The sequence below is a fragment of the Hibiscus syriacus genome, unplaced genomic scaffold (genome assembly GCF_006381635.1).
Source record: "Hibiscus syriacus cultivar Baekdansim isolate YM2019G1 unplaced genomic scaffold, ASM638163v2 tig00110482_pilon, whole genome shotgun sequence".
Lineage (NCBI taxonomy): Eukaryota > Viridiplantae > Streptophyta > Magnoliopsida > Malvales > Malvaceae > Hibiscus > Hibiscus syriacus.
In genome coordinates, this window is record NW_024062758.1 from 1,124,808 (window position 1) to 1,150,586 (window position 25,779).

Consider the following 25,779-nt stretch of genomic DNA (forward strand, 5'->3'; position numbering starts at 1 on the left):
TGATTTCTAAATTTATTGCTAAAAATGATCTTCTTTTGAAAGCTAAAACAAACTTGGAAAATCAAAATGAAATGTTGAGAAAGGAGTTAGAGCTTTCAAAAATAAAATCTGAAAACTTTGAAAAAAAAATTTCAAATTAAACAAACTTCTTCTAGAAATGAAAATGGATTTTGAAAATCAAAATGAAATCTTGAAGAAGGATTTAGAACTCTCAAAAATGAAATTTGAAAGCATTGAAAAAGAAAATTTCAATTTGAAAGATAAGCTTGAATGTTTAACAAGAGAAAAAGAGATCATTCTAAATAATTCATCTAGTTCAATAATGACAATATGTTCACATTGTCATTATCATGGTCATAAGGAACATACTTGTCCTTTAAAGAAAGGAAAACGATTTAAAATTAGACAAGTATGGGTTCCAAAAGGAACAAGAGGCATTGAAACTAATGTTCAAGGATCCAAAGCAATTTGGATACCAAAATCTACTTAAATGTCTCTTGTAGGTGTGTGAGAGCAATTGTGATAAAGATGATGATATTCAAGATGCTCTAGCCACACATAAAAAGGGAATGAGTAATCTCTAAACTTAATATTTTTATTATTTGGTTGCTCATTTAGTTTATGCATGCATGAGGTTTTAAAATGTTGAATTATGTTTTATCTCATGTATGTTAAAAAAAATATTGTATGATGAACATGGTAATTTTTGGTAATGTTTTATAAACTCTAGTTCATCATATTATTTTTTGGTCAAAATTGTTTTTAAAATGTAATTGATATCTCTTTAATAATTGATATCGATTTTTCAAGAACTTTGGTTTTGCAAAATTTTGACTTGAAATTTTTCTTAATGTTTATGCATAGATTTTTGTTTAAATATTATAAAATTTTAATGCATAACATTTTCAAAAACTTTATGCATGTGCTCTTAATCTCTATAATCAACATTGCATAATGTTTTATATGTGAATGGGTTAAAAGCATAATCTTTTGAAAAATAAAAATTTGATAAAAGATACAAAGTTTTATTTTAAATGATTGCAAAATTGATTGACATTGCATCTATTTTCGATTATGCTTGTTGGTCATAAAATAGGGATATATACATGATGCATTTAGATTTTATTGATATGACTATTTTGTGCCTAGTTGCTAGGGATGAGCATGATAATTTGTTATGGCATATGAGACCAGGACATGCTAGTATGAGTGTTTTGCAACGATTAGTTCAAGGATAATTGGTTCGAGGGCTACTTAAACTAAAATTTGATAATGATAAAATCTGTGATGCTTGTGCTAAAGGAAAACAAAAGCGAGTTTCTTTTAAATCTATTAATGATGTATCAACTAGTAGAGTTTTACAATTGATCCATTTAGATCTTTTTGGGCCAACTAGAACTACTAGCTTGGGTGGAAAATAATATGCATTTGTCTTGGTAGATGACTATTCTAGATATACTTGTGTTCTATTTTTAAATACTAAAGATGAAGCATTAGAACAATTCATCACGTTTTCAAAAGTAGTCCAAAATGAAAAAGGTTACTCTATAACTAGTGTTAGGAGTGATCATGGAACTGAATTTGAAAATCTTGGATTTACTGAATTTTGTAACTCTAATGGTATTAGCCATAATTTTTCAGCACCTAGAACCCCTCAACAAAATGGAGTTGTTGAGAGGAAAAATCAAACTTTAGAAGAAATGGCTAGAACCATGCTTTGTGAAAATAATTTGCCAAAATATTTTTGGGCGGAAGCCACAAATACCGCTTGTTATGTTGTAAATCGAGTAATGATTAGGCCAATTTTAAAGAAAACTCCATATGAAATTTTCAAAAATAAAAAGCCTAACATTAGTTATTTTCATCCTTTTGGATGTAAATGTTTTATTTTAAACAACGGTAAAGAAAACCTTGGCAAATTTGATGCTAAAAGTGATGAAGGAATTTTTTTGGGTTATTCCTTAAATTCTAAAGCCTATCGTGTATTTAATAAAAGAACTTTAGTTGTAGAAGAGTCTATACATGTTGTTTTCGATGATAATCCCCTTCCGAGGAAGGATTCTTGTGTGAATGATGATGTAGGTGTTATAAATACAAATGACGTTAGACATGACGTTGGAGAACCATCATCAAAGGAAGAAACGAAAAATGAGGAAGCTCATGATCCTCTTGAGAATCCAACCATTGAAGAAAGGGAAGTATCTTATCCAAGAGAGTACAACTATGTCAAGGATGGTGAAATTATAGGTGATCCATCCAAAGGGGTAACAACTCGAACTTCTCTTAGAAATATTTGTAATTATGTTGCATTTATCTCATGCATAGAGCCTAAGAATATTAAAGAAGCATTAAATGATGAACATTGGATTATGGCTATGCAAGAAGAGTTAAATCAATTTGAGAGAAGTAAAGTATGGACATTAGTTGAAAAACCTAGTAATAAATCTACTGTAGGTACTAGATGGGTATTTAGGAATAAGCTTGATGAGAGTGGTAATATAGTGAGAAACAAGGCTAGACTTGTTGCTCAAGGGTATACTCAAGAAGAGGGCATAGACTATGATGAAACATACGCTTCCGTAGCTAGGATGGAAGCAATTACAATGTTATTAGCATTTGCATGTTTCAATGAATTTAAATTATATCAAATGGATGTTAAAAGTGCATTTTTAAATGGTTTTATAAAAGAAGAAGTGTATGTGGAACAACCTTCAGGTTTTGAAAATTCAAATTTTTCGTATCATGTTTTACAATTGACAAAAGCTCTTTATGGTTTAAAGCAAGCTCCTAGAGCTTGGTATGAAAGATTGTCAAATTTTTTAATTGAAAAAGTTTTTTCAAAAGGGAAGGTTGACACTACATTGTTTTTGAAGCATAAAGGTAAAGATTTATTAGTAGTTCAAATTTATGTTGATGATATAATATTTGGTTCTACTAATGATGTTCTTTGCCAAGAATTTTCTAAGCTAATGCAAAGTGAGTTTGAGATGAGCATGATGGGGGAGCTCTCATTTTTCTTGGGACTCCAAATCAAGCAAAGAAAAGATGGCATCTTCATCAATCAAGCTAAGTACGTCAAAGATATGCTCAAGAAGTTTGGACTGGAAAATGGGAAACCTCATGACACTCCAATGAGCTCTTCAACAAAGCTTGACTTAGATGAAGGAGGTAAATGTGTAGATGACAAATTATATAGGTCAATGATTGGATCTCTACTTTATCTAACTGCAAGTAGACCGGATATTATGTTTAGTGTTTTCTTATGTGCTAGATTTCAATCATGTCGTAAGGAATCACATTTACTAGCTGTTAAGAGAATCTTTAGATACCTTAAAGACACTCCTAGTCTAGGAATTTGGTATCCTAGAGACTCTAGCTTTAGCTTGCATGCTTTTTCTGATGCGGATTATGGAGGATGAAAATTAGATAGGAAAAGCACCTCCGGTACTTGCCAATTCCTTGGAAATATGCTAATTTCTTGGTTTTCAAAGAAACAAAATTGTGTTGCATTATCTACCACTGAAGCCGAATACATTTCAGCTGGTAGTTGCTGTGCACAAGTTTTATGGATGAAACAACAACTTTTTGATTATGGAATTGAAGTAGGTACCATTCCTATCAAGTGTGACAATACTAGTGCTATTTGTCTCACTAAAAATCCCATCAAACACTCTAGAACTAAGCACATTGAAATTAGACATCACTTCATTAGAGACCATGTCGCTAAGGAAGATGTAGTTCTAGAATTTGTTGATATTTTGCACCAATTAGCGGATATTTAGATAAGGAAAGACTTTGGACACTTAGGAGAGAATTAGGTTTAACTGACCTATCTTCACTTAGTGTTTAAAAAATAATTTTTAGCACTTTTAAGAATAAATAAAAAATGCTTAAAATAATATTTTTGATTGCATTCTTTTTATTAGTTAGGGGGAGTTTATGATTATTAGTGAAAATTAATTGTTTGTTCAAATGATGTTTAATGACAAATTTGATTGTTTGAACATAGTTAATTTTCGGAATATGAGTTGCCAATACCACTAGGATTAATTAATTTAGCACTATTGGATATTTAAAATACAGATTTTTTAAATATTTGGCAGAGGGAATCGATACCCCAATAAGGGAACCGATTCCCCCTTTGAATGAGAACTGATTCCCTCCTTGAGGGAATCGATACCCCCTGGGGTTCTGGTTATACACGGGCAGAACCCTTACTTTTATTCAAAACCCTTCTCTTCCTTGCCTCAATTTCCTCTAAACTCTCTCCCTATCTCCATTCTTGCCTCAAATCAATGTTCTTAATCAAAATTCACTTCAAATATCATCTTCTAAACCTGTTGGAATCATCAAAAACGTGCAAACTTCATCTAATCTCACTCAAATCTGAAATCCTTCAAGGTATTTTTCCAAAACTTCTATTTCATCAATTTATAAACATAGAACTAGTTTTAATTAGTTCTAGGATGAACTTTAGATCGGACATTAATTGTGTTTTGATTGAATTATGTTGTTGTTATGAAAACTATATTGTTTCTCAAAACCGTATTTTTCAAAAGTTTTCAAAAACTTTGCCCATTAGGATTGATTTAGAGAACCTTGAAATATTGAGGACTCAATTGAGTTTTGGGATTGATTGAATTGCATACATGTGTTTTTTAAATTTGCAGGTTATATATTCTATTCCGATTCTTAAACCATGTCAAATCCTAAACGACCTAGAACATTATCTAGTCGCTCAAGTCAAAACTGACCTCTTATTCCTCCACCCAATCCAAATAACCCAAATATGACCATTATGAACTCTTGTTTCAACGTACCTGGTTATGGACAAGATCTATACCATATGTACCATACTTGTTTTGAGTCATATAAAATTTGGGAAGAGTGTATCCCTTCGATCCAAGCTATAGAAGATATTTACTTCCAATATCTTCCTACTCTTAAATCCTAGAAGTTTGATAAACTCTTTAAACTCAAACCTTTGGTTTATCATCAATTAGTCCGCATTTTTCTATTCCAATGTGGTATGTGTCCAAAACGAGCTCCGATCTGAAACTATAGGAATTTGATCCTATCTTTTAGGACAATTTATTTTTATTGACTCCGACACAATCGCTACCCATTTTGGACTAGATAACTCAGGAAAAAGAGACTATGGATTCACCTTATAAGTCTAAGGATAGTGAGAGTACCCTAAGAACTCATCGTGATAGATTCCTTCATTATTTGATCTCTTGGTGGTTTAGACCATCCGGAGGTAGGTACTCCTCCCTTAGGAACATAGATATATGGTGGATATATTCATAAAAAGAAGATTTATCTACCACAGATCATTTTTAGTGAGTTTCCATAAACATTGTTCCTTCCAAGAATATAGAAACCTTGGTTTATGGTTGTCTCCTTAGTAATTTGTTTATCAAACTCGGTCTTTGGGTCAATGGGTTTATCGTCCCGAACTCAGAACTTTTAATTGTGAAACATTTTGATGTTCATGGATTGTTTTATTTTAGGTGTTTGAATTTGTTGGATAAATGGATATTTGAACTTATATGCTTATATATTTGGTTTGATTTTCACTTTCATTTTGAGCTTAATGTTTATTTTTGCATCAATTACATATTAGTTGCATTATGACCAATTTTTGTCATTTCACATTGTTTATGAATATTGATTATGAAACTAATGGCTAAAGTTTCTCTTGCTTGTGATCTTAGCAGCTTATATTATATATAATCAATTGGCTAAATGATTTCAAAACCTTGTTTAAATTCTTTAAAATGTCTTTTTGATTTAACAAAAAGGGGGAGAAGTTGTTTTTAAATGATAAATGGGAGAAGTGTTAAAGTAAAGGGGAGTAATTTCAAAACTTGATTTCAAAATCTTAAAATTACTAAAATGTTTTGTTATATCAAAAAGGGGGAGATTGTTGAAAACATTTTGATATTTCGATATAACAAATTAAGTTAAATGAATTTTAAGATTTTCCAAATGATTTTCTAAGTATATTCGATAGAATTATTCGAATATCAAAACATTACTCCAAATCTTTCAAAGATCATTTTTAATCCTTACTCAAAGTGTAAAATTAAGTTTTAATCTTAAAACAATTTCAAAATAAATTTACAAAGTATTTCGAACCATTTCAAAGCCAAAAATTCCAGATTGCTCAGAGGGAACCGATTCCCCCTAAGGGGGTACTGATTTCCCCCTGAATGGTTTGGCTCCGAGAATTCCAGTATGCTCGGAGGGAACCGATTCCCCCCCAGGGGGTACCGATTCCCCCTTGTATAACGGTCGAAATATTTGAATTTTACACTTAGGGAACCGATTCCCCATAGGGGGTACCGATTCCCCCCACGCTCCAAACTGTTTTATTAATTGTTTTCACGCTAAAACGACTATATTATTTTCTCTAATCATCCCCAACGTTCATAAGTGATTCATGGTGTATTTAAGCAAGCTTAGAAGCCATTGATCAACAACAAGAAAAATCAAGCAACTAGAAATCATAGAGAAACAAGAGAGAAAGCATCAAACACCAAGTTTGTGCAAATCAAGCCAATTTTTCCTTTCAATATTCATTTTGCTTTCAAAGAACACCATTTGTGCTCATTTATAATTATTTGTGAGTGTTCTTTTATTGTTCTAGAATTGTGCAAACATCTTACCTTGTGAGGTTTTCCTTGTAAGTTTGCAAATTTGTGTATTTCTCTTTGAAAAAGAGTGTACTCAAGAATTTGGGGTATAATTCTTGAGGGAGCTGTAAGGTTACTCTTTGTCCTCAAAAGAAAGAACAAATTAGTGAATTTGTTGGAAAATCCTTAGTGTGGATAGCTAAGGTAGTGGACGTAGACTTTGGTTGATAAAGTCGAACCACTCTAAATCGTTGTGCAATTACTTTCAATTTTCTGCAAAAGCTTCCACCAAAATTTTAATTGCCAATTCACCCCCCTCTTGGTCGATTCCGTCAATCGATTAACTCAACAATAACCCTCGACTCTTGGCATGCCAACTATACCTCTAGCCCTCATGACACATAACATGGGCATGATTATTACTTATATCATTTCATCATATTCACATGTACATGTCACTTTCATATGATTTCATATTCATATATCACTTAGCTTATAACACTTCTCTTGTGTTCATATGACATGTATATCATTGCCATCTCTTGTTCACATTTATCATGGACACTTAACATGTATCATATAAACATATATTCACACATATCATTTAACATATATGCAATAATCAATAGCACACATGTATCATGTCAAACATATGTTCATCTTAATAAATTCATGCATTATACTATAGGAAATAGACTTATTACAAGTCTTCTTTCCATTACACATCATATAACTAATATGCACTCACCTGGTCTCACTATTCAATATTTATCTCTTATCTTTTCCTCGATCGATCCTACTTGTCAATTGTTCCGGAACTCGTTTAGGCTCAATATCTACATAAATATAAAATTTAAGGCAATTATCAGATGCCTAAACCTTATAATTCGATACTAATAACTTAAGCTAATTTAATGGATCAAAATTTGTCTTTTTTCCTTAAGGGGGTATCGGTACACTAAGGGTGTATCGGTACCCAAATCAAGTTCGAAATTCACATGTATCGATACCTGCCTGTTTGTATCAATACACATGTATTGCTACACTCCCGAATGTATCGATACACCCTGAAGATGTTCTTCAAAAATTGATATGAGTGTATCAATACCTATTCATAGTGTATCGATACACACTGCCAAGAACATATTGTTTTTACCCGAAAATTATCAATATTTCACCCAATTTTTATGTAGTAAGCCCTTGCTATGCTACCAAACTCAACTATAATAATTTTAACTAACTTCTATCATTCCAATACCTTATAATCTCCCATATCTCATCCAAATTCTTAAAGCTAATAATCATACCAAATTTTGCATGTTATCCAAACTTAATTCTAACACTTATAACTTCTTATTCTCATATATGACAAGTCAAATTCAAATTCCAAATTCATTTAAACTTTCTTATTCAAAATTTCACTTAAAAACTCCATTTACTTAATCTCTCCAAACATATCCATTTTTGAATTTTTACTTATCTTTAGACTTCCTTAAGCTTTCTTATTATCCAAAGAATCAAAACCCATCATAAAATTAAAGAATAATTAACTCATATAAAACTCTTGCAACTGAGCTCACGGGAAGAAGGAGAAGCAAGCTGAACCATCCTCCAGACTTTTCTTTCATTTTCCTCCCTTTTCCACGTGTTATATCATATATAAAGGAGGAATAAAAATCTTTCTTATGAAATTACCATTATACCCTTCAAAATTTCCATAATTACCATTTAATACAATAAGGAATTATTCCTATTTAAGTCCTTGAACTTTTAACTTGTTTCAAAATCGAACACATAGTTTTCAAAATTGGCAATTTAGTCATTAACCTGATTTGGGATGTTACACTTTTAGGACATTCTCGGTTGTTTGACCAATCTTTTTATTGATATACTTTTTAGGGTTGAATTTGACGTTCGTCTAAATAGATGTAGATGACACTTATATGTATTATTGTTGACATTCTCGGTCGTTTGACCAATCTTTTTATTGATATACTTTTTAGGGTTGAATTTGACATTCATCTAAATAGATGTAAATGATACTTATATGTATTATTGTTGATCTTCTCTGCTTTTGACCCTCATATTATATTTGAATATGTGGTTTGCGTTCGTGAATAGTTTTCTCACATTACGCGTCTTTGGTTTGTAGTTTTGTCAGTGGCCTTTTAATAGTATTTTTTTGTGATTCGTTTGCCAATGCAATCAAATCTATTCATATATATCTTTTATTCAAGTTTATTGGTTGAGTTTTTAACATTTTCTTTTTATGGTCCTAATATGATTTAAGTTAATAATATTTTGTGTCAATGCTTATAAGAAAAAAGATGACTCTTCCATGCTCAACGAGCACCACTGAACATCATTAACGATAGTCACCATTAATTTAATTTATAAAAATTTTAAATTTTAAAGGACTCAACGTATAATTATAAATTAGTTAAAAATTTAAAGGTAAATTAGTTAAAATAAAATATTTATTATATTATTTTCCATAATCTTTTTGGGTAAACTATATCAGTGATTACCTAACTTTTGCCCCTTTTCATTTTAACCACCAATTTTGAAATTTTGTTAATAAAGTCATTAAACTATTTAAATGTATTCAATCAAGCCATTAACAATTAAAGGAAATGTTGACGTGACAATTAAAAAAAATGTGTATAATTTCATGTTTAATCCTTATTACTTACACAATCTATCAAATTGGTCATAATTTTAAATTTAATTCAATATATTTTATCCTTCAATCATATAACTTCAAAATCTTTTATATTGTGATATTAACAAATGATACACATATAATTATAATTTGATGATTTTATCATGTCAATTGTCTAATGACTAAATAGATTTTAAAAAATAAAATTTTTATTCAAATAATATCAATTAATTGTTAGAAGTTCATCAATTATAAAACAAATAATATTTAACTTAGTTTTTTTTAAAGAAAAATTTAAAACATATCTTAATAAACATCAAATTGCAACTCAATCTATACGAGACGTATAGATATAGATATAGATATAAAACAATATTAAATATAAAAAATCAAAATAATAGAAAATATTATAATTGTTACTTGAAAAAATACCACACGAAACTTGGTTTATTGTGTACTTATTGATATCAACAACTACAAAATCATCTCAAACATGTTTCGTTGTTGATCCACCAATTTTTTTTTATTTCCCTTATTTATTTTAAATCATCAAATTATAATTCAAAATGTGAAGTTATATGATTGGAGGATAATTTCCTGTGTATCATTTGTTAATATTTTCAATATAAAAGATTTGAAGTTATATGATTGGAGGATAAAATATATTGAATTAATTTCAAAATATGATCAATTTGATAGATTGTGTAAGTAATAGTGACTAAATGTGTAATTATATAAATTTTATTAACTGTCTTGTCAACACTTCCGTTAATTGTTAAGGACAAGTGGCTTGATTGAATGCATTTAAATATTTTAGTGACTTGATTGATAAAAATTTTATCGAAATGAAAAAGACAATAGTTAGGTGGTCACTATTATAGTTTACCTAAAAAATAATGAAAAATAATATAATAAATGTTTTTATTTTAACTAATTTAACTTTAAAATTTTAACTAATTTTAAATTAAATTAATAGTGCTTATAATTTTAAATTTTTATAAATTAAATTAATAATGCTTATCGTTAATTAATGGTGTTCAACCGTTCTTATTGAACGTTATAAAATTTTCCTAAGAAAAAAGTTTTAATTATGTGTTTAGTTTACGGTTATGATTATAATTTTTACTATAATTTTAAATATTTTTTATTTTTAATAAAACTAACAATTTATATAAAGAAAATTATAATCGTAGAAGATAATAATTGCATTGGAGAGGAAATATAGTAAACATTAATATTTTTATAAGAAAAATCGAGGGATTTCACAAATTTCACCTCAGTTTTTAGAAGATAATTTAAACCATTTAAAATTAATACTTCAAATTCTACAATTTTTTGTGGAGATTTGAATACTTATTTTGTCAAACAATCAAATCTTATTTTAATTTAACCGATATTATAGTAAAAATATAATTAAGCAAAGAAAACAAAAACAGGAAGGTTAGGTGTGAAAAATGTGAAATCCAGCCAACACGAGATCAATGGCATGTCGTGTCTCTCATTGGGACATTTCAATAATAATACACACATGGAGTTGTCCCACCCTAGGTCACTATTTATGTAATTAAATTCTTACAAAAAATCATTTAAGTAAAAATAAGGAAATTAAGAATTAAAAAAAAGAATAAACATTGATTTGAAAATTAAAATAAAATGTTTTAGGTACGTCTCATAAATGTCCTAACCCAACTCATCTACATCCATCCTTCACAACTTATTGCTGTGTAGATGTGATTCTTTTAATATTTAAATTAGTAAACAAAATAGATTTTGTATAAACAACTGTCCTATTATTGCTGTCTATTGAGCATCTTCTCAAATAAAATCATATTCTTGGTGCTTCAAAAGCTACCAATATCCATGGAGCCAATTGTGACGAAATGGAGACCCGTCTCCATTATTTTGCTGCTTCTTCTCATGCTTTCCATGCCTTGTTTTTCAGCAGGTTTGTAGGGAAAGTTTCAAGTTTCACTTTTATAATAGTTCCATTCTCTTTCTGTTTTAAAATTTTCAATTAGTTTATTCATTTGTCATATTAAAGGAGGGTTTGGGGTTTCAGATAATGAGGTTTATGAGATCGATTATAGAGGTCCGGAGACACACTCTGCAACTCCTCCACCGGATAATTCTCATCACCACCGGCATTGGATTCATCGGAAACCCGATACCTTGTTAGCCCACAAATCCTCCAAGGGCTTAAAGAGTGGTATTGGTAACAGGGGAAGAAATGTGAGTTTGTATTATGATTATCTCAACAAATTTCATCTTCAATCGTGGCTTTGCTTACCCTATTTTAGATTCTTAAAACATAAACATTTTTCTTCTTTCGCAGGCTAAGAAAATTCATGGGTGATTATTTGGAAAAAGAATAAGAAGGGTTTTAGGAAGCTTCTTTGAATGTAAAACTTTTATACCAATTTGTAGCTATGTGGTTGGGTGCTTTCTCTTCTAGATGTGTGTGAGAGTTGAGAAATATTTGTTAATTTAAGGTTTTAGATACATATAAAGTTTGAGTAGTTAAATGTAATTGTTCATAATTGTTGTTCCTATATTCATATTCTTATTATGGTCTAAAACCAAAGGTTCAGGTATATACTTCATTTCATTTATCCCATTACCAACATTTGAAAATCTGTCGGCAAATATATTCTTAGTGATCACGAAAAATATATTCACGAATATTAATCCAACATATCAACTCAGACAGAACTTGTGTGTAGTTTCTATTCTTTGTTAGCAAATAAATAAACAAGGCGGAGCCAATCCCTTTGCATGGATCATATCAACCAAGGCTAACGAATTTGATTCATTATTTAAAATTCTTATGGCTTCCAGACAATCACTCTCAACTGTTAGTTGTGTGCTCCATGCAAGTTCTATAATATCCAGGATAGCCCAAAGTTCAGCGTACATGTAAGACTGAACAAATGTCAAGGCAAACCATAGAGCCATCAACCATGATCATCCCGCATCGCAGCATTCACGTATATTTTCAAAGTATCTATAGAGAAAATAATAACTTTTACATTCATGCATTTTAAATTTGTGTAAAACTTTTTTTTAATTTTATATTATTTAATTAGATACCAACTCTAATAAAATAATTAATAAGTTTGCAAGTGTACGTAAAATGATACAAACACTACTATGCAAACTCATTTCTTTAATAAATGAATATGATTTTTTGGTCCATATTTGTTTATCTCACTTAATAAAGAAACAATAGATAAATTATTTACAAATAACTCGTTACATACTTTATTCTTTTAGGTATATTTGGATATAAGAACAAAGAACGGTAAAAAAATATAAGATTAAAGAGAAAATTCTCAAGGGGCTTCAGATAAAAATCCAAACCCAACTCACGTTGGAGAGAATGGAGAGCTGGACAGCTTTCGTTGATAATTTGAGCAGACGCGTTTCAGGCAGGGCGTTAAGAGAGGTTTTCAACCATTACGACAATGCCACTCAAGTCTACATCCCCAGAAACAATAAGAAATCCAGGTATAAAATTCAACTTTTGCATTTGTTCGTTTCGCATCACAAAGGGATTTGGAGCATAGTATTAACAAGAAGAACAAGGCCTGTATTGACGGGGGGTGGTCGAGGTTTCAAAAGCAAGATTTACAAGGCTGTCAGAAAGAGGTGAACAGTTGAAGTCGAGGAGGCAGGCGGGGAAAAAGATAAGTGCCAATCGAAACAACATAAGCAGATTAACGAAGACATATGAAAAGAAAATGGACCACAAATCAAATAAAGAGGCTCTATTGGAAGGCCACAAGTCAATAGAGGAAGAGGGAAATATTGGTGAAAAAAGTGAAGAGTCTGACTTCAACCTGAAGAAGAAGGTCAACCTGTTGGAGTTCAAGGTCAAGGAGAAGGAAGTGGATTGGATAGAGCGGTCTTTGGCAGGGATGATCAAAGAGAGATTCAATTGGATTTTGCTCAGAAAGGATTAGAGAGTGATGGGATAAAAATCAAACTTGCAAAGTGGGGAAATACTTATTCATCCTTCACTGTCATCTTCAGTTCATCTGAAGATATGAACGAAACTTGGGAAAGAAAAAAGGAATCTTTAGCATTTTGGTTTAGTTATATCGCTCCCCTCAAGATCGAGAATGGTCTGCCTCTAGCCTTTTATTCTTGCGCTCTCAAAAAGGTGCCACTGCAGTTGTGGTAAGAAGATTTTTTTTTCTCCGTGCCGGGAAGCAAATGGGGTGTTTTTGTAGATATAGAGGACTCAACGAGAAAAAAGGACTTTGCAACAGCCAGAATGATTATAAGGGCAGCGAGCCCTTTTGATATTCCGAGCTCCATTTTTGTTAGGTCCTGGGGGAGATCATTCCTTATCAGCGTAGAGATCAAGGATACTGTAAATGAGAATATTGTTCGTGTTTTTGAGTGGGATTTAGATTGGTTCACAGACGAGTGGAGTTTAGTTGATAGTTTCGAGGAAGACAATCCAGAACCGCTAGGAAAACTGACTTCTCGAGTACCCACGGTGGAAGAAATTTTGTCGGCATGTAAATCAGGCCACCTTGACAACACCGCCTTGGATCCTGTAATAGGCTTTTCTCCCGAGAAGGGGGCTACAACTTCTATGAAATCATAATTACAGACGTGCATGGTAATGGCAACTTGGTAGGATTTGTTGGCAACACGTCAGAAAGATTTATTGTTCTAGACCTTTCCCGACTTTATCTGCCTGAGCTCAAGATGTGGGTCGTTTGCCTCTTAATCGTTGTTCTAGTGGACTAAAGGAAAGTAGTTCAAAGGATAGTGGGTCGCATTCTTCTAAGAATCTATCCAAGGAAGTTGACAATGTTCTAAATTTCCAAACTTGTGAGACTCTGGGCCGGTCGATTCCCGCCTGTCGAAATCAGTGGACATTGTTGATTAGCGTTTTAAATAGTTAATATTTTATAGTCAATTTTTCGTTGTTCATTACATTTTGTTGCTTATTTGAGTGTTTATACTTGTTTTTTATATAGGACCTTGAATTCTGGATATTGCACTTGAAAGACGAAGTTTTGCAGTTTGTTTTCCAGAATCATGAGCAGCCTAGTAGGCATGAAACCGCTAACGTGGAATCCAGTTAGCATATTCTAGAAGATACAATCAACATTTTTGTGGAAGCAGAAGACTCAACTGTAATTTCGAATTTAAATTTTCAGGATTTATCTTTATTTTTAGGATTTAATTTCAAGAATTATCTTTTGTAATTTCTTTCTACAATTTTAGGGTTTTAGAATAATATAAATACCTATTGGGGTGAACTGAAATTAATATCTCTCATCTTCTGAATTCTTTTGTTTATTCTTTAGTTTTATAAAGTTACTTAACTTTTACTTTTACTTTATCTTTCTTTGCAAATTTTCTTTTTAAAATGCTAAGCATGGTTTGTACCATGCTTAGCTAAGTTTTTCATAAGTTAAACGTTGAAGCGATGACTCAATTTTTAACGTGAGAATTGAAAAGCACCTCATCCTTTCGAGTTACATTTCTCAATTTTTTGGAAACTATATTGACAGATTATCTTTCATAAAATCAAAACGATTTCATTTCAAAAATAGATTTTGGCTTTGATGCTATTATGGTTTATCGTTGGGATTATAAAATCAATTGATTCGAATTCCCTATAAGAAACTTAGTGATAGCACGCTAAGGGGAAATTATGATCGAATTTGACTTTCATAGAGAAAGCATAATTCTAATCGGGCTTTTTCAAGCGCTTTTAAATTATCATGAGTTAACAACAAGGATTGAGATTTCTAAATAGATTTGGGAAAATCAATCACCAAGGTGAAAAGTGAGCTACAAGGATTGGACATTGCGGACTCAAACCGACATTTAACCGGAGTAAAATCCTATTCAAAGATCGATTAGAAATTGAGACAAAACGGAAGCCTGAGACTGCTTTTAATCTTTTATACGTTTTATAAACATATTATTCAGAGTTAAATCTTTTAAACAACTCAATAGATTCAATTAATTTTTAATAATTTAATATTTTACGCATAAACATCTTATAGATAAAATTGTTTAAATTAAAAATCTATAAAAAATAATATTTTTATAATTTATAATAAACAATAGATTGTAGAGTATAAATATAAAACAGAGTTTATAAATATAAATTATTTTTAATCCCCGAATCATAAACGGTGACGAAGAGTCGCATTTCATACTATCCTTTTCCCAAGTTTTGTCCACTTTCCGTCCTTTTCCTATATATATTTATATTTTAGAATTCTAACATGAATTCTGCTACCCTACATAAAGAATAATTTATTAAAAAATATAAATAAAATTAATTATTTTATTCTAGAAAAAAATATTTTACACAAAGCGTATAAGAGATTAGTTGAAGTAATATATATTTCCTAGATAATATTAAAAAGAAATAAAAACTAATATATTTTTTTAGAAAAATGAAAAACAGAGAAACAATTTGAAACGAACTCAAAGAAAATAAATAGATATATCTTCAGTCTTCCCATTGTCTCTCCCCTTTCGTTATCAATTTGCACTTTTACAACTTCAAGGCCTGACAGAACACTCTCTTCAATCCTCCACTTCATCTCCGCCGTCCATTCCGTTGACTTTCTCTTACTCCTAAATAGTCAAACCTTCTTAACCACCCCAAATAAAATAAAGTTCCGATTGAAGAACAAGGGCGTTGGACTTTTCTCTTTATTTTTGGGACTTCAGGAAATAAGAAAATTTCAATATTGAGGAGGAGGAGGAGCCCTAGAGTGTAATGATCAGATGTTATCAGGTGTGTGGTAAGAGACGACATGATCAACACAGCCAACGGTATGATTTCGACCTCTTCTTCATCGGCGAATGCCCAATCACTGGGTTTGAAGACTTATTTTAAGACCCCAGAAGGTCGATATAAGCTTCACTATGAAAAGACTTACCCTTCTGGCCTTCTTCACTATTCTCATGGCAAAACGGTTACTCAGGTAACTTCAAATTTCTATTATATATTTGTTTGAAGTGTTCATTTTTGTAAATTGTTTTTACTATTCTTGGGTTTGAATGAGGCCCCATCTTTATTTGTATCACTTTAAATTAGTCTATTTGTTTTTAGTATGAGATTTTTTTTAATGTTTTTGGAACTCAAGTTTTATAGTCAGTGTGCATTTCCCATTTATTAATAAAAATAGGGTTTTTAAGAAATCCCCGTTTGTTGGAAGCACCGAATGAACAGATTTTTATTTAGTTAGTTTGTATTGTCAATTTGAACATTGTGGTTGAAAGATTGAATTTTGAGTACTTTAAGTCAAATTTTAATCAAGCACGAACAGATAGTTTTTGTGATATATTCATGTTTCATTATTGGTGTTCTTCCATTGTATTTAATTAAGTTTGATTGGCAGGTTACCCTAGCACATTTAAAGGACAAGCCGGCTCCGCCAACTCCAACAGCTTCATCATCCAGCTTCATTTCCAGTAGTGGGGTAAGATCAGCAGCAGCAAGGTGGCTAGGTAGTGGGAATGGGAGCCGTGCACTTGGCTTTGTTGGAGGAAATGGTGGGAGTAAAAGTGTTAGCAGTACTAATAGGTTTGGGTCATTGGGTGGTTCGAGTCCGAGTAATTCAACAGCTAGTACAAATTTTGATGGGAAAGGAACTTATTTAATATTCAATGTCGGTGATGCTATTTTTATAAGTGATTTGAATTCTCAGGATAAGGTAATTTAGCATTTTGTTGTTAATGTTTTTGATGAATGGGAAGGATTGGTCATAGAGGTATTTTAAGAATCATGGTGTTTAATGTAGGACCCAATAAAATCTATCCATTTCAGTAATTCGAACCCTGTCTGCCATGCATTTGATCAGGATGCCAAGAATGGGCATGACTTGCTTATAGGGTTGAATTCTGGTGATGGTAATCATTTTCTTGCTTGTTTAAATTTGCAATTTCATTTCCAATGTTTGAACCCTGCAAACTTATGTATTCTATTTGTATTATTGTAGTTTACTCAGTATCATTAAGACGGCAGTTACAGGATGTTGGAAAGAAGCTTGTTGGGGCACAACATTACAATAAAGATGGTTCTGTAAATAGCAGGCAAGATTTAGATTACTGCATCCTTTATGTTCTTTCTCTGTAGATTTATGTGTTCTAGTTCTTGGATGGTGTGAAGATTGATCGTAAACCTAATTGCTTGGAGCAAGATAATTTTCTATGACATCTTATGGATCTACGGTTTACTTTCCTTTCAAATAGTGCATATTAACTTAATCATTATGAAAATGTCTTTTTCTTTGTTTTATATTGTTGTTTTTCTGGGCCGTTTCCATAGATATAATTTTTTAGCCACCCTGGGACCTTGCAGCTGAGTGCTTCATTTGTTTTCCCTAACCTTTCAATATTTAAACTGTACTTGTACGGTATCAATACTAGCAATATAATATTGGCAATTGACTTGGTCTTTCACTGAGTTGATTGTTAACTCTGGTGGCAATATTGAACTTGTGTGCCTTCCTAGAATTTGCTTCCCTCTTGGGCGCCCTCATAAGGATAAATAAAGGAGCAATGACTTTTGTGACTAATAATTGTTTATCTTGAATTGAAGATCCTAATTGAGTCAGCTCTGTCTCCTATCTGATTAATGCTTGTTGTTTCCAGCAGTCGCTGTACTAGTATTGCATGGATTCCTGGAGGCGATGGTGCTTTTTTGGTTGCTCATGCTGATGGAAATATGCATGTTTATGAAAAGGCAAGTTTCAAATAACTAAAGAAGGTTGTTTTGACATCTGGGGGTTCAACTTTCAAATTTCATGATGTTCTATGCCTTACGTTATTTTTTAAGATATTATTATTTTCTCATATTTTGTCCTCTAGAACAAGGATGGTGCTGGTGATTCTTCGTTCTCTGTTATCAAAGATCAAACTCAATTTTCTGTTGCACATGCACGACATAGTAAGGTACTGGTCACTGGTCAGTGTTTATTATGGAAAACTATTTGAGAATTTCTTAGTTTTGCTTGCCTCCTGAAAATTTGTAGTCTTTACTTAAAGCCATTATCTAAATCCAGAGGAACGTAATGTTTCTATCATGTGCATATTTGTGGTAGGTGGTACATATCTTATAACTTACTATTCACTATATATTTCTAGGTTTGAGCAATAACATTCCGTTTAAATTATGATGCATTTGTTTATATGCATCTTTTTATTACATTACAGCTAATGCCATGATATTTCCGATATATGGGATGATAGAACTGGCCTTTGCACCTTAATTGGTATTAATCTGACTGTTGTTTGACATGGTTGAGGAAACCATATGGGTTTTCCTCCCATCTTTTCATGTATTGTTTTTTATTGTTCACCATCCATTATTTACTTGCAGAGTAACCCGATTGCAAGATGGCATGTATGTAAAGGTTCAATTAATAGCATTGCTTTCTCCTCTGATGGGGCCTATTTAGCAACTGTTGGAAGAGATGGTATCAACTCAATTTGGCACGATTTTCCTTTTATTTTCTGTTTCCTTTTTTAGTTCTCGAACTTTTAAGTTTTATATTCTTCACACTTTGACTGCAGGTTATCTGCGAGTTTTTGACTATTCAAAAGAACAGCTAGTATGTGGCGGCAAAAGCTATTATGGCGCTCTATTGTGTTGTGCTTGGAGGTGCCCTATTCTTTTTTTTTTGTTCCAAAGAAAGTTCTTTAAACTTGTGCATTGCTGTTCATCTAGAGGACACTTTGCATTCTTTTTGTATATTATCTAAGCTACCACCTTTGGAGAAAATAGAATTTCTTATTGAAAACTCCATTGAACAGTATGGATGGAAAATATATTCTGACTGGAGGTGAAGATGACCTGGTTCAAGTTTGGAGTATGGAAGATCGAAAGGTTGTGGCATGGGGGGAGGGGCACAACTCATGGGTAAGATTATTATTTTATAATGAAGGCTTGTTTATTTGTTGTGGATGACAAATAGCTCTGTACTCATTTCTTTCTAATGGTACTGGCAGGTTAGTGGAGTGGCGTTTGATTCATATCGGTCATCACCTAATTCAGATGGCACAGGGGAGAGTGTGAGGTACCGGTTCGGTTCTGTTGGTCAGGTATGTAAATGATGGTAGCCTGGTAAAATAATAGCTGTCCTGATTATAGGGCCCTTGAAACTTAGGTCTGCATTGGTTACAGTACGTTGTAGGTTATACTCGGTTTAGGTCCTTGTTCAAATAGCATCTTGAACAGCTAATATGACAAATATCGTTTCAAGTTAGAATATTAATGTGGCAACCAGAAGAATATGATGGACAAAACATATTACTGATTGCAGGTTTTTAGCATTATTACATTAGAATTTGAAAAATTTGGCCCTAGAATAAACTTGATGAACCTTTTATATGGTTCTTTCTTTTAAATGGAACAATGGGCAAAGTTCATCTGCAGTGCATGGAATACCCTTAACGTCTCGTTACTGCTTCTTGTGTAGGATACGCAGTTGTTATTGTGGGATCTGGAAATGGATGAAATAGTTGTGCCATTGCGTCGATGCCCTCCTGGTGGATCTCCTATATACAGCACCGGGAGCCAATCTTCCCACTGGGACAATGTAGGCCTATCTGGTACCCTGCAACCTGCGCCAAGCATTCGAGATGTTCCGAAAGTTTCACCACTAGTTGCTCATCGTTTTTATACCGAACCCCTCTCAGGCATGATTTTTACCCCGGAATCTGTACTCACTGTTTATCGAGAGGGGCACATAAAAGTTTGGATGAGACCCGGTGTTGCAGAAAGCCAGCAAAGCAACAGTGAAACCGTGTTAAGTTCCATTTCCAAGGATAAACCACTACTTTCGAGCAAGATAAGCAGTTCTAGCTACAAACAATGACCAGAGATCCATTGGTATTTGCTAGTGTGGCCGCTCACTTCTCGGTATCAGTTGGTTTTCTTGAAGCAATGAGGGTAACCAACTGCATCCGTTGTATATTCAAGGACAACAATGCCATTGACAGAACCAAAGAGAGAAATGGAGGAAGAACTTCCTTCCACATCAAATACAAACGGCTATTTCTAGAATATACATATATAGGATACTGATAGGAATCACATAAGTTTGCTTCTTTAAGATTTGTAGTACATCTTAGAGGTGCACGTGATTTTTTTTATTATTATTATTGGTGATGCATCATCACCATTATAGTATAATTTCTGATGGATTATCAATTAAAAAAAAAGGAAAAATTGATGTTGGAACATGCACAGATAGCTTCATGAAATTGAACTTGGTCGAGTTTGTCCTGAAATCTGGGCAAGTTATTTGATGATTTGGTTGAAACACAAGGTTTTACTATTAAACATGAGCTTCAGTACGACTGGAAAGTCTCGCCATTCTTTTGCTCGTAGAATCCAATGTTGAATACTCCCAAACAAAGCTGCATTTTGTGTAATGTCAAAATATTTATATATAAAAAAGATCAAAGCGTGTTGTCGGGCCAAGCCATTGATGATGAACAATTAAGGTGGGTGGTCTGTGAACACTGAACAGACAAAACTGGACCCCCAATAAATCGTACCTTGTCAGGCACCCACAGCGAAAAGACGATAGAAAATGCCGAGTAATAGGAGTGTGTACAAATATACTATTCGAATTATTCGATCGTTTATTCAATGATTCGATTTTTAATTTGGTTATCTGATCCGATTTTTTTTTGGAAAAGTCAGATTAAATATCTGATAAAAAAATCCGAATAACCGGATCAGATACGGATAGAAAAATCTCATTTTTGGATTATCGAATATCTTTAAAAAAAATAGGCCTTTAGCCTGAGGCCCAGAGGATTTGGCAGAATTTCACCCAATGATTAAGCCCAAATGTGCAAGAAATTTGTTTTCCATTCAAACAAGAAAAATGTTCAGAAATTATACTGTTTGAGTGAAAACCCAAATAAATTCCATTTTGCATGAGGTGGAAAGATCTTCCAAATTTGTGGCATTTAAATTTAAAATATTAAAAATTAAATATATAAAGGGACAACATTCAATAAGTTTATTTTTTTCTTAGTCCAAATTAAATAAGATTAAGTAATTTAGTTTGATAAACAAATCTGAGAAATAGATGCAAAGAACTTGCACGACTTTATCTTTTACTAATTGTCTGCTTATTTTTTTTTCATTCCACTCAATATTACCTATGTACACCTAAGAGGAATCAGTACTTTTCATCACTTGATTTGCTAGCTTCAAGCTCTTGTTTTTCGCCTTCGACAAAAGCCCTTTATCGCCTCCATCTCTATCTTTAGTTTTTTCATCTTATTCTCTCGCTCTTGCTTGTTTGCCCATCAAAATCCAACAAAATTCTAGGCCATCAAACTATTACGAGCTACGCAGTAATGCATAAAATGGTCATTGAAGAATTACGAGCTATGCAGTAAAGAATCTCGCCCAAAATTCTATGAAAAATAAATGATTTGTTCGTATCGGATATTCAATTATTTCAGATAAGATCTCAATTACAATTTTAACTATTTTAAATTTTAGATATCTGAATTTTAGGATAGGATATTAAATACCCTACCGAGTAACATGTCCACGCTCTTTACCAGACAAAAACTATAGGTTCTGAATCTCTTTGATCTTTGATGAGCGTGGCCATTTTCTTCACATATTAGAAGCTTCCTATAACTGCCACGTAATCCCTACACACGTGTAGACACACTTTTTGTGACTGAAATGAACATATATTTATATATATATATATATATATATGTATAAATATTATTATAAACATGTTTTACATTTTGTATCAGGCCCAACAACGCCTAATGGTCCAAACCCACAACATGTTAGGGTTTTCAAAAATCCTAGCTCACTCCACTCTTGTCCCAGTCACCAACAATGGGAACCGTTGGATCAAGGTGTGATCCAACGGTCCACAACACGCAAAGGTTTCCAGAAACCATAGCTTTCCATTCGGTTCTCATCTGCGCCGCGTCACCAAGACCCCAGGGGTATCACGCCGCTACCAGCTCTCCTTTCACACATTCAACGCCGAGTTTCAAGGCACTTCATCCCTCATACAACAACCGCAGCAACTTGGATGTTTGGGACACCGAAAAAATAGCAAATAAGGTATTAGTTTAGTTCGAGTAGGACTCAGAAATCAAGCTAAAAATAGTTTATTTTTTAGTATAAATACATGTAATCAGTTCATTTGTACACTACAGTGGATACGAAATAAAAAAGCAAAAGTTACTTACAAATCGCAACCAAGAGCAGTATTTCATTTGAAAGCATTTATATCCGAAAGAAAGAAAGGTAATATTCATACATTTGCGTGTTGTCTTCGTCTGGTTTAGTGTCTTTGTTGTGTTTTGGTTCGAAAGGAACTCAAAGGGAGCGTTTTAGCCGATGAACGGAGGGGTTTGGTCATGATCTTCTTTTGTAGATCTAGCCCCTGAGGCTCATATTTTATAAAAAATGTTTTGATTTTTGAAAACTAGAGAAGAAAAGCTTTCGAAAAAGTAAAAAAACAACATTTTTTTTACCGCCGATGATCGGCAGCCGTCGCCGACCAACGGCGGCGGCGAGGCGGCACAAGGGTGGCCTACGACCACATTCAATTCAGAAGGCGTGGCGCCCACAATTGAAGAGTATATCACTCTGTTACGTTATAAAAGACTCAGAATGAATTGGATCTACATCAAGCATAATGAAAGTCTATCTTGGAAGAATTGACTGGCCGAGGTTGTAGGGGCAAGATGAAGGTTACTGATCTTGGGTGTCCCTTAAAAGACAACAATGGCAAAATGATAGTTGAAATTGGAGACTATTGCTGACACAAACAAGTGAACTCCACATGGTTCATATCAATTGATGGCTCCAATGATGTACTCGTTGGGAACAGGCTCAACAAAAGATAAATGCCAGAGATGCAGTCATTCGAGCTTCTTGGGCCTGTTTAAAAAGCAACTCAATGTTTGTACGGTTCATCCAGAGGAGCCGGAGCAGTTCGACAGGTTATTCAACTGGTAACAGACGAAGGCAGAAGACTAGTCAACTGTCAGAAGCTATCATGATATTTTTGTCTCTTAAAAGATAAAACACTTTTGTCCCCAATAAGGGTTATTTATAATAACAAGCACATTTTTTGGATCAATGCCTCGAGCATTTTATGCATCAAGCATTCTTGCATATTCTGCATTACATTTATTTTCTTTTCCATTTTATTTTATTTCATTCCATCGACGTTAACTAACAAGATACATCTCGATAAAAAGGAACAAATAAGCTCTGAAAGCAAATTGAAGATTACCTGAAGCGTGTCTAAAGATCCACAGCGATGAATGAGACATTAGCGCGAATTAGTAAGATCGAGAAAATTCAAGAGCAACTCCTGAAAACCCAACAAGAGATGATTGATCAAACAAGAAGATTTCAGGATGAATCCAGAGAACAGATGACTAAGTTAATGGATATGATAAATGTTGTGATCCATGGAGGGAAGCCACTAGTGGATTGTAACACCCCAACCTGTACCCGACCTGGATACGAGTCCGAGATGTCACATTGACATTTTCAAAACCTTTATTCTTGTAAAATAACTGAACGTTTGAATTTATATTAAGAAAATACAATCATATATTATTCAATTGTGTTTGGTATAAAATTTTGAGATAAAAACGTGTTTATGAACGGTGAATTACGATATGAACAATACTACAGTAACCTGCTACAGTGCTACAGTGATTTTCGTAAATTGTACATAACACTCGTAAAAATTTAACCGTTCATTTCTTTGCTTTTATACTTATATAAATATGTTTAAAATATTACAAAACTCGATCAGAGCATAAATACCTAATTTACCTACTTTATTTACATGCCAGCCTATTTATCACATAATAATACATACTGTGTAATTTACTTCTGATCTGATCTTTGAGCAGAGATATGTTGTTACTTTGAACTTAGCTTTGATCCTTCTGCTTCATAGACTTAGTGAAGCAAAAACATAATAATAATGCATTTCTCATAAATATAAACATTCAATCTATGAATTCAATCGTGTCGCATATAATTCAGTATACATGATAACATAAGATAATACAAGTACTTTTAATACCTTTTTATCTTATAAATATATATATCGAACATTTCTCTACATACCATGGAACACATATACTACTTCACAACAAAACATACATAGTAGCAAATCAATTTATTTATTTACTCTCTGTAAAGACCATGTATTAGCCCATGTATACTTTTGAGAACTTAAGGTATGTGAGTACATTGAGGTTGTGCACCACTATGCTGTCACAAAAGATCGTATAAATATCCCGAATGACCAGTCCATAGATTCCGAAAAACCTAGGTAATCAGTCCATATGTCCCGAAGAACATAGGTAAACAGTCCATATGTCCCGAAGAACATAGGTAAACAGTCCATATGTTCCGAAGAACATAGGTAAACAGTCCATATGTCCCGAAGAACATAGGTAAACCCTCGACCCTTGGCATGCCAACTATACCCCTAGCTCTCATATCACATAACATGGGCATTATCATTTATAACAGTTCACATTACTTATTCATATTCTTTCTCTTATAAACACATATCTTTTCTTTTCAGTCACGTATCACATGTACGTGTAATCATTTATCTCATAATCACATGTTCCTTCTCTTCTGTCACATACCACATGTATGTGTAAATATATATCTAATATCATATGTTACATTTTCATGTAAGCATGTAAATCATGTAACATCTAAACATACATCCATTTCTATGTACTAATGCACACATAGTAATCACATAACATTTTATAAGTTACTTCTTACCATAGTAACTCTATCATTGACTCATCGCAAGCCAATGTTTGATCAATCACATAAGTACAATTTAAATTGTACTCACCTTAGCCTTGCTTTGATTCGATTATAATCCTTTGATTATTCCGGAACTTGTTTAGGCTCAATATCTACATAAATATATCATTTCAAAACAATTATCAGAAGCCTAAACTTTAAACTTGATGTTAATAACTTAAACCAGTTTAATGAATCAAATTCTATATTTTCATTTAGGGGGAATCGATACCCCCTGAACATACTGTAATTTTTCGTTCAAGAGGGGGAATCGATTCCCATTCATAGGGTATCGGTTCCCTCTACCCAGAAATTGTATTTTAAGCTCGAAAATCATCAATTTTCCTTCAATTTTCTATTTTAAACCCCTACCATGTCATTAAACTCAACTACCATTACTTAAACTAACTTATATCCATGAAAATCCTCTATGACTTCAAAATCCTATCCTTCATATGTAATTCAAGAATCATACTAAAATTTCAATATGTTCTAAATATAATTCTAACACTTCTATCTTCTTATTCTCATAGATGACAAGTCAAATTCAACTTAAAATTCAACTTATCAACTATATTCCATGATTTCATATAAAAACTCATTTTCTGAAATCTCTTATAACTTCTTCATCT

At 32.6% G+C, this 25,779-nt stretch overlaps 1 protein-coding gene across 3 annotated transcripts; it reads left to right on the forward strand.

Annotated features, from left to right (window-relative positions):
- The first annotated feature begins 3,156 nt into the window (after positions 1 to 3,156).
- LOC120128725 (WD repeat-containing protein 20 homolog) lies at positions 3,157 to 20,354 on the forward strand. 3 transcript variants are annotated; one of them, XM_039146356.1, is made up of 13 exons: positions 3,157 to 3,168; positions 11,246 to 11,249; positions 16,049 to 16,268; positions 16,686 to 17,000; positions 17,088 to 17,196; positions 17,286 to 17,379; positions 17,944 to 18,031; positions 18,157 to 18,240; positions 18,668 to 18,764; positions 18,862 to 18,949; positions 19,102 to 19,207; positions 19,297 to 19,389; positions 19,767 to 20,347. In XM_039146356.1, the coding sequence occupies exons 3-13, from the start codon at positions 16,098 to 16,100 to the stop codon at positions 20,163 to 20,165; spliced, it is 1,644 nt and encodes a 547-aa protein (XP_039002287.1). In that variant the 5' UTR covers positions 3,157 to 3,168; positions 11,246 to 11,249; positions 16,049 to 16,097; the 3' UTR covers positions 20,166 to 20,347. The 3 variants fall into 3 exon arrangements, with proteins under 3 accessions (XP_039002287.1, XP_039002288.1, XP_039002286.1); XM_039146357.1 differs by lacking the exons at positions 3,157 to 3,168; positions 11,246 to 11,249 and having other exon boundaries at positions 15,808 to 16,268; positions 19,776 to 20,354; XM_039146355.1 differs by lacking the exons at positions 3,157 to 3,168; positions 11,246 to 11,249 and having other exon boundaries at positions 15,810 to 16,268.
- The last annotated feature ends 5,425 nt before the right edge of the window (positions 20,355 to 25,779 follow it).

What these genes read in the sequence shown, in the direction of transcription:
- LOC120128725 (XM_039146356.1), top strand. Translation starts at nt 16,098, where the DNA reads ATGATCAACACAGCCAACGGTATGATTTCGACCTCTTCTTCATCGGCG. An exon ending in AGCAACTGTTGGAAGAGATG is followed by an intron (nt 18,765 to 18,861) that starts GTATCAACTCAA and finishes CTTTGACTGCAG; the next exon opens with GTTATCTGCGAGTTTTTGAC. An exon ending in GGGAGGGGCACAACTCATGG is followed by an intron (nt 19,208 to 19,296) that starts GTAAGATTATTA and finishes TGGTACTGGCAG; the next exon opens with GTTAGTGGAGTGGCGTTTGA.